This window comes from Ischnura elegans, chromosome 7, assembly GCF_921293095.1.
Source record: "Ischnura elegans chromosome 7, ioIscEleg1.1, whole genome shotgun sequence".
In the NCBI taxonomy this organism is placed as follows: domain Eukaryota; kingdom Metazoa; phylum Arthropoda; class Insecta; order Odonata; family Coenagrionidae; genus Ischnura; species Ischnura elegans.
In genome coordinates this window covers 36,232,537-36,241,952 of record NC_060252.1, presented here as the reverse complement: position 1 = coordinate 36,241,952, position 9,416 = coordinate 36,232,537, and the positions used below count along the sequence as shown (strand labels likewise).

Below are 9,416 nucleotides of genomic sequence, written 5' to 3'. Positions count from 1 at the left end.
CATGAAGAAACTCTAATTAGGATTTTCACAGCTTTAGGACATCTTTTGTGGCCAACATCTTGATGCTATACCCATACATCATCATCATTGCTGAAGAATATTGTATGGAAAGGCTGTATTTATACATTTAAACATTGGCCACAATGGACAACCTGACCTCGAGTACATCCTGGGAAGAATATATGTACATTCCACTTGTGCTCAGGGTAAGCAAGAGATCAGGAGATACATGAGTATACACACTGCAAAAGCGGCACCTTTGGGATGATCTAAGGCCCACTCCAAGCCCATTTTAAATAAGAGGCCCTTAATTAGTTGCCAGTAGTAGCCCCTCCATTACCCATTCACAAACAGATAGATAAAGGTTGACAACAATTGCTTTGATAAAAATTGAATTCCGGTAATAAAAAATTAACTATTAGTCAAAGAAATTTTTATCAACCTTCGGAATATAAAATTATTTTCATGCAAATGAGAAAGTTTAATCACAAAACATGAGGACATACATATTTCCATTTACAAAATCAGTCTTGCTTGCAGCATACAAGGCCATTGGCAGTGAAATCTAAGTTGTTTCCAGCCAAAATTATATGTATTATAATTGCTTTGCATGATTACTTCAAAGCAAAAATTAAAAAACATATCCAATAAACAGAGAACTTATTAATTAATAGAAAAATAATTTTCAATTATATAAAAATGGGGGCTTAATAATATTAAGAGGAATTGAAAAAATAAAGGGCATTCAAGAGTAATTACATCTATATAAAAGAGTTTATCTCTTTATAAATAAGTATCACAGCCACAGTCAGGATTTCAGCAGAAGTGTCTTCAGTAAATTGTCCAAGATATCTGTCTCATTTTGTGCTGTGGGGAAAGATCCAAATATTGCTCCACTTGCTCTGAAAATATATAAGAGGTAATCACAAGCATTAGACATTTCAACCTCCTGAGAAGTTAAAATGGAATCATTGAAAGGCTGGGCTTGAAAGTAGCAAAATTAGACCAATTAATGAGGAAGGCATCATCCCACAATGATTCAGGGTTTGGACATTTTACACGGTGATGCTCAGTGGCGTAGCAAGGGGGGAGGTCCAGAGGGTCCAGATCCCCCAAAATATAAAAACACAATTACTTTCCCTGACAAAAGGGCATTGAAAAATCATTAATTTTCTAAAGATTTCTTTGAAAAATGAAGTTTTGTCGATTTAGAAAAGTGTTTACATTTGTTTAACACCCTCTGCTTAGTACCCAGTTTTTCAAAAATTCCCCCCCCCCCTGGTTTTGGACCACCCTCCGCCCCCTGAACAAAATTCCTGGCTATCCCACTGGTCATCCTTGCCCTAGTTAAAAACTAACACTTCGCCACAAATATCCTTCTCTGACATCTATTAAAGTCATTCCAATCCGGTATAATTGAATTACATTTAAGAAGGCAAGTTGCCAACTTCATCTCAAATTCTGATGAACATCAAGACTAGACTATCTCTACAATAGCTAGCTTAAATACTCAGAAAGGATGGCATGGAATGAAGTAAATGTGGTTCTGAAAACTCACCAGAGACAGGACATCCATGGAACAAAAAATACTTCATACAGCTACAGGAGACCAAGATACTTTCCACTCCCTTTTCAGTAACACCAAGGCATTCGTTCACAAGAAGCTCAACCAAGGAATGCTGCGACCGACCCTGAGACAAACTTGCAAGTCCACTGTCTGTTATCTGTAAGATACATTCAAGGAATAACAATGAATGAAGATTGGATTACAAGCTGTGTATAAACCCAATTACTCGTGTTGCGACTAACATAGGACCATAATTACCCTTTTTAGGTATTATTTCATTAATATCTTGAGAGAGCAGTGCTTCTAAGGAGGACAATGTGGTTTTAAGAGATAGGCATAGAAATTTTGGTGAAGGAGAGAATTCAGCAACATTTTCAGACAAATATGTAACAATAATAAAATGCCTTCACTGGGACAAAATGAGATTGTGCAGTCCCTTAGTTCATCATTCAACAAATTAGAGAAAAGTAACGGTGAGGATAAAATATGGTGAGGTACTAGAAATATTATGCCTAAAATTTATTCTGCCATTCTAATTCACAATAACAATACAGTATGTTCTATTGAAAACTAATCTATAGTATTTACATATGTACATCAATAATCATTTGGGTATTCATTTATTCATTTGAGTACTCAAGTAATCATTTGGTTACCCAAGCAGTCAGTCGAGTGGTACTCAGATACCAATAAGTGATTATTTCTGGCACAACCCTAATCCCAATATGCCTATAAGCTTACACTAGCGTAGGCGATAGTCAAATTTTGCATCTGCCTGAACTGAAGATACATATTTAAGGGTTAGTTTCCTTGGAAAAGAATAAATATTGATTCCATACCAGCATAATGGAACACAATATGTTGAATCACTCACGATCACTGGAGAATAGGTATTCAAAAAATAAACACATAAGGAGGTTGTGAGATAACAATAAATTAAGTTGAAAAAAAATACGACAAGACAGTAAACTTACTTGTGACCTAGATATGTTAAGTGACATTAGCTTTGGTGAGCCGTCAGCAATGGCTACAAGAGACTTGTCCGTAAGGGATGTGCACCCAGCAATATCCAATTGTGAAAGGTGGATGCAATTTCTTGCAACTGACTCAATCACTTCATCTGATACTGCAGGACACCGTCGCATGTACAGAGTTGACAGTAAATTCAAACAAGGAAACAACTCCAGCAGGGCTGCAATTGAGGAAAAGAAGAAGGGATAAGGACAAGCATTCACAATTCCTATAATATCAGCAAGAAACTTCTAAGCGCAGCTCAACAATGATTCACACTCAGTGTTGATGAGTAATTGAGTAGAAGTAATAGGATTACTGGTAACGATTACTTTGGCAGTAATTTGTAGTTATAATGATTACTTTCATGTAATGTAATTCTTACTTTTAATTTAATCCTCACGGTGAAAGATGAATTGTTACTTATGTTGTAGTCGTTACTTGTTCGTAATCGACAATCACTATACTTATGTCACTGATTTGCCTAGGCCTACAAAAAACTTCTAGTCTTAGAATACCATAATTTGCTTGTTTAGGTCCAGTCACTCTTTACCTTGTAGCCTACTTCTGATGGGTACAAAAATATGACACACTTTGTGTTGGCGCACAATACATATTAATAACGTATGTACACAAGGTGCATTCCATAAGTAATGAGATCAAATTTTTCCTGACACAACGGTACACTGCAGTGGGTTCTAACCTACCAGGCTAGGTGTATGGGAGTGTTAGATTCAAAATATGCTCGGACTCATTTGGCTGCAATCTGCCAGAGAGCCAGGATGTGCATTCCCTTGAACCCTGTTTTGAGTTTATGTAACACAGCACAATGGATCGTTCTGTGGAGCAACAGTACACTTTCGAATTTTGCATTAAACTTGGAAAGTACGCCACCAAAACGTTTTCATTAATTCAGCAGATCTTTGGGAGTTATTGCTTGTCCAAATTACAAGTTTTCCAATCGTTAAATTCCTTCTTGAGAAGGGCGAGAAGAGATCACCAACAAATCTCGCCAAAAGAAATCACCAACAAACAAACCAACAAAGTGGATGGCCATCAACCTCAAATCCATGGATCCAAGGAGGATCAAAACCAAGCTCATTGTCTTCTTTGATGTCAGAGGCATTGCAAACCATGAATTCATACCGACAGGGACCGCAGTGTACTCAGCTTTCTACTTGGAAGTGCTCAAGAGACTGAAAAGGAGAGTCATACCCTGCCGAAGGGACATGAAAGTTGCGTGGAAATTTTATCACCACAACGCCCCGAGTCACAGCTCCTTCATTGTCAACAACTTCCTCCCCAGGACCCACACCCCAATGGTTCCCCAGCCTCCCTGCAGTCGTGACCTGGCTCCCACTGATTTTTTTTTGTTCCCCAGTTAAAAGGAGCCATGAAAGGAAAACATTCGGACACGATTGAAAGCATACACGCGCATGTTACCTCAGCTGTAAAGGACATTCCGGTAAAGGCCTTCCAGGATGCCTACTAGGCATGGAAACACCACCTCCAGAAATGCATTGATGCAAGAGAATATTTTGAAGATTTATGATTATTTGTACAAATATATTCAATAAATGATTTTTTATGAATTTGGTCGCATTACTTATGGAACACACCTGGTGTATATAGAGAGGACTTCTGCCTTGACCTTACCTTGACAAGGCATTTTTATGCATTAGCATGCACTGATACCAGATAAGTGGACTATCATAATTGATTGGGACAGAGATTGAGCAAAAATTATAAAATAGAGCCATCTCAGCCTCACTAAAAGTTAATCCAGAAAAGGTGGCCGGAACTTCTCTAACAAATCATGTTCAAAACATATTTGAATTTAACGCATTGACCACTACGGTGTTTTAGGGCATCTTTTCCGTGAAGCCACTGGTGTTTTTAATCATTTATGTATTAGTGATTCATGTCACGTAGAGATATCATTATAATGAATCCAAATTGTATTTCACTCATTTTGAGGTAATTTGGACATAATGACCACTTCAATCATGATCCGTGCCAGAACAATCTCTCGCAGTAACCCTTAGTGTAAGAAATACCTAGGGATTCAGTCCCTTTGTGGCCAGTCAATATGACAGGTTTGGCAGTCAACGTGTTAATATACTTTGAATTCAAAATTCAGTCCTAAAATGAATCCTAAATACATAATACTCGTCAAAAATATTTTAAAAATTCAACAATCATAAATGAAAAACTGGAAATAGGATAGAACTAAGTGCAAAAAAGAATTTTATACAAATATATGGGGACAAACCTTTGCTAGTAAATGCATGCACTTGGTTTTTCCCAGGATTCAAATTTAATTTTTGAAGAAAACGACATCTCTTCGTGGCTATTAAACAGTCGTCATCCAAGCATGACTCACTGAGGTCCAAGGACCTTTCAAAGCGACTGAGTAGGCTTGTGAGAGAGACAGCATTCAGCATTCCTCGCTTGCTCATCAACTCCAGCAATTTCCGTTTGAGGTTCACCGGGAGGACGTCCAAGCTTTGAGATTGGCAGTTGAAATGCTTGCATGTTATTTCTACTGCTCTGCAAGGCATGATATGGAAGCACAAAAGCTGAAATTAATACATAACTATGGAGGAAAATAGTTTCAACACAAAATACAATCGAAAAAGGAGAAAAGCAAAGAATAATAATATTTTTTTATTGTTCCTAGAGATCACATGTGTACCGTAACATCGGAAGTCATCAAAAAAATTATAAAAATAAACAATAAAAGTTACAAATAAATAAAGTGATAGGAATATTTACAATTTTTACAGTTTAAAGGAAAAGTTATAATTTTTTGTGGCTGATGGGCAAAGATTATTCAGAGCCAAACATAAAATCTTTCAGGCTATAGTTGTTGTTTTCCATAAAATATTTCTTCAAAGCATTCTTGAATGGTATAGGTGGAAGATATTTGATATCATACGGTAATTTGTTGTATATTTTTGAATGGAAGAATAAGGGTCCTTTTTGGCAGAAAGTTCTGGGGTAGTCTTTGAGGTGAACGTCATCATATCATTACACTTTAATGGGTACAATAATGACAAAGTAATTCTCCACAGAGTCTATTCACCAGTTTTGACATTTAGTGAGTCTTTGCGCAAAGAGTACAACTCAAGGGAGAGACTTAAGTACAGTAGATTCCAGTTAATTGGGACATATCAGGATTTGTGCACTTTGCCCCAATTAAGCGGCTGCCCCAATTAGGCGAACTCTCTTGAATATGGGCATAAAAAACTTTCAAATGGTAGAAAGAAGACTAAAAAATTTTTATAATGCAACATAAGTTTATTAAAATATTAATTTGATTAATAAATCAGCGAGTTTAGTTAATTTATTACCATTTTTAAGAATTATAACATTTTTGTCAAAAATATTTTTCACAGCCACGGGCGACGCTGAATGAATGTCTTTTACTAAGTCCTATTAAAGAAAAGTCCTATTCTCTTACTGATACTATAACAACAAGAGCTTTCAAAATAGGGCAAGAATAGGAACATTTGTGAAAAATAAGAGTAAATCAAAAGAGGTAAATATGTATAAAATATAGTATTCTGAAAACAAAAAATTTTAATTTCATCGCAAGTATAGAGTCTATGTCGCCGACTCATGGCCCAATAAAGCGGCATGCTGTCCCAATTAAGCGGAAAATACTCTGGGATATTCCTCTATTGGGTTCTGTTCTTCAAGATCTGCCCCAATTAAGCGGCTGCCCAAAGTAACCGGTGGACCCATTAAACGGAATCTACTGTACTTGAGAATGACACAGTAATTGTCGAAACTGGTTGGGTTAACCCTTAGGCAGCGGGAATGTTTTTCAACGGTCTGCATGGTGAGTGCGGGAAAAACGTTTTTCAACATTGGACCAGATTTTCTTATTACTTGCACTGGCAACCTTTCCTTAAGATTTTATTGCCATCCTTTTTCCGTGGTTGCTTGAACTCGGCCAAACCTAATGGCAGAGAGCAGAAGGGTGTCTTTCAAGGACTGGGCACCCTCACCACAGGGAGCGCTACCCGGATTACTCCTTTTTCGCAGGGCTGGCCTTAGGGCGGGGCGACCGCCCTGGGCCCCGTGCTTTGGGGGGCCCTGCGTTCGTGAAAAAAAAATTAAAATACACGATAGTTTTGAAAACGCAATTTTAACTATTACTGTATTGTTAAGTCCGTGCCAGACAAAAAGTAATATTATGAAAAAGGAATAATAATGCAGTAATTTTTATTGTGCAATTGCGTTTGTCAGTAAGCGTTTTTGTAAACTAAACTAAGTAATTGCTTTAGGCTTACAACTAATTAACTTTCATAATCTAACTTATAAAAATACGTACCTATTGAAAAAGCGCGCTTTTTGTGTTTATTTTACGTTATAATTTTATGAATAAATATAATTATAAATTTTATTTGTATTATACTATTTTGAACTCAACTGCGTGATGGTATCATAATGGTGTAATTACGAAGTCTGAATTTGGGAGGGGAACACATACTTAGCCAGAGAGTGGTAGGGATTCAAAATGCTCGAGTTTGTAGATGGGGTATAGAGTTTAATATTTTAAGTGAAGGGCCCCGACTGAAGGCTCGCCCCTAGCCCCGCACCTGCTAGGGCCGGCCCTGCTTCTCCGAGAGAGAGCTCCCTTCTCTCCTCGGCGCATTCACGATGAAAACAATTCTAATGAATAGGCGTGTTTCTTAGGAATTTATTTATCTTCTTATTGTCCATTAGCCGGGGAAACTTATTTGAAAGCATTGGTCTCTCTTTCTTATACTTTTGGTGGTGGGTCTTCTATCCCTGCGTAATTACCAAGGACATATTATATTAATGGTCAGTCTTCAGGGGGTAGGGTGGGCAGTCCCTGACTATGAGGGTCCACTACCTGCTAGACACACGCCCAGGGTCGACAGAAAAATATTTTCGCCGCTCATGTCCTGCACACAGTGGCAGCAAAATCTTGATGCTCCCGCAGCTAAAGAATTAAATAAATGTTTTGCAGAGACTTATTAAGTCATTCCCATGTAGCACAGACAGTTGGGCCAACATTTGGAAACGATGCCACAGTTGAGGAATGGTTTGGTTACTTCAGAACTGCTGGCCCAACGTTAGGAAAAGGTGCCATTTGAACGGTTATTTATGATCCCTTGGGACAACATTGGGAAAAAGAGGTAATAATAAACTTATTATTATACATTAATAATTATAAACTGGAATACACCAACCAATGTCATGCCTAGTAATATTGCATATATTAATAGGAGGGATGGTTTTACAACAATTGGTAGATAGTGTGACCAACGAATGGGCCATTAAGGCCTGTTTACACGATACATTAACATATACGAGTTAATGTCTGTTTGCATGAATGATTTTTGTGGACCGGAACGGAACATATACAAATGCATGAACCAAATTAGAACAGGTTCTATACTTCTGTTCATGCATTTGCGGAAGTTAGGTGGTTACACGGTGCATTTTGGTGTTTATTCTCATGCTCATATATTTCGACATTAACCCATATGTGTTAATATACCATGTAAACAGGCCTTAACAATTGGATAATAGTTGGCAAAGTCGACATGAATAATGGTTAATGACCAACCGTTGCACATAACCATTCCCCAATGTTGGCCCACCTATCTGTACTATATGGATTATTACTCCCATTAACATGGTCAATGGGAGTGGTCAATAATGGTCAATGTTTAGAGAACGATTTCCAGAATTTGTTTAGACGACTTATGGCCTTTAATTCTATTTTGAAGGACGGAAAAGTTTGACAAAGATAAATTTTGACACATTCCTGGCAAGAAATGTTACTCTACTACACTTGGGAATTTTTCTCTAATGTTTTCTATTAAACTATGCTACGTAGTATTATTCCAGCTCATAATATTAAATGCTTAAGAATGACGTTAATGGGGATCAATTAGCTGTGTGTCTCAATATTTAATGACTAGAGATGTATTAATTCCACCAAGACTCCATTACAAATTGTATCTTTAGTTTCATAGAATTGGCCAATAAGAATACTAAGTTTTACCATTGTAGTTTCCTAATGAGTATACACTCATGGGAAGTAATCGGTTTTTCTATGTAGTTGTTAATTTACTATGGCATAAATCAATCAATTATGTCCAACCAAAAATTTTATGACAGCATTTAGCTCATTTTCCAGCATTTTGTCGGACAAGTTTGTTTGTGGGGTAGTTTCTCGGCGTACCAAAAATTCTAAAACTGATCTAAATTATTCACGACTATCAATGGTCATAAGTACGCTGCACTATCAGCAACATCCAATTCCTCTCTAGCTATTACTTGACAATGACAGAAAAAAATACAAAGACAAAGACAGATAAACGAGTACAAATTTACCCAATCTGCTTCAAGATATTTCATATATACCTAGCTGTCTTAAAAATTCAAAACAATAACACCGATTAAGTTAGAAGAAAAAATATAATGAGAAAGTGAATTGGCAACTCATAAGTAAAAATACCCTAGAAGAGATTATCAACAACTCTAAATAACTCACAGAGACAGCAAAGTAGGGGGACAAAATAATTCCATTCTCTCACTTTCAGTTCATTTGCTTACAAACACCATAAACAATGTAAACTGATGTAAACAATGGCTAGCAAGAAGCTCCGGTTACTCTCCGCATGACGGACGGAGGGCGGCTGCTCGTCGTTGCGTTGACGCGACGAGAGCCTGCGCACCGCTGCGCACCTTCCGCACCAACCGCAACTTTTTGCGAGCTCCGCGTGTCCGCAATTACCGCGTCTCCGCAACTTCGCGTTGTTCGCGTTAATTTAAAAAAATGAAAGACGACAAG

The 9,416-nt window shown here is 37.4% G+C and overlaps 1 protein-coding gene across 2 annotated transcripts; it reads right to left on the bottom strand.

The window, feature by feature from the left end:
- Positions 1 to 86: 86 nt before the first annotated feature.
- On the bottom strand, positions 87 to 9,333 carry LOC124162649 (protein AMN1 homolog). 2 transcript variants are annotated; one of them, XM_046539245.1, is made up of 5 exons: positions 9,117 to 9,333; positions 4,851 to 5,157; positions 2,542 to 2,759; positions 1,559 to 1,724; positions 87 to 902 (listed from the first exon to the last, which is right to left on the bottom strand). In XM_046539245.1, exons 2-5 carry the CDS (start codon positions 5,137 to 5,139, stop codon positions 832 to 834), a joined length of 744 nt encoding a protein of 247 aa, XP_046395201.1. In that variant the 5' UTR covers positions 5,140 to 5,157; positions 9,117 to 9,333; the 3' UTR covers positions 87 to 831. The 2 variants fall into 2 exon arrangements, with proteins under 2 accessions (XP_046395201.1, XP_046395200.1); XM_046539244.1 differs by having other exon boundaries at positions 4,851 to 5,128; positions 9,117 to 9,331.
- Positions 9,334 to 9,416: the final 83 nt, after the last annotated feature.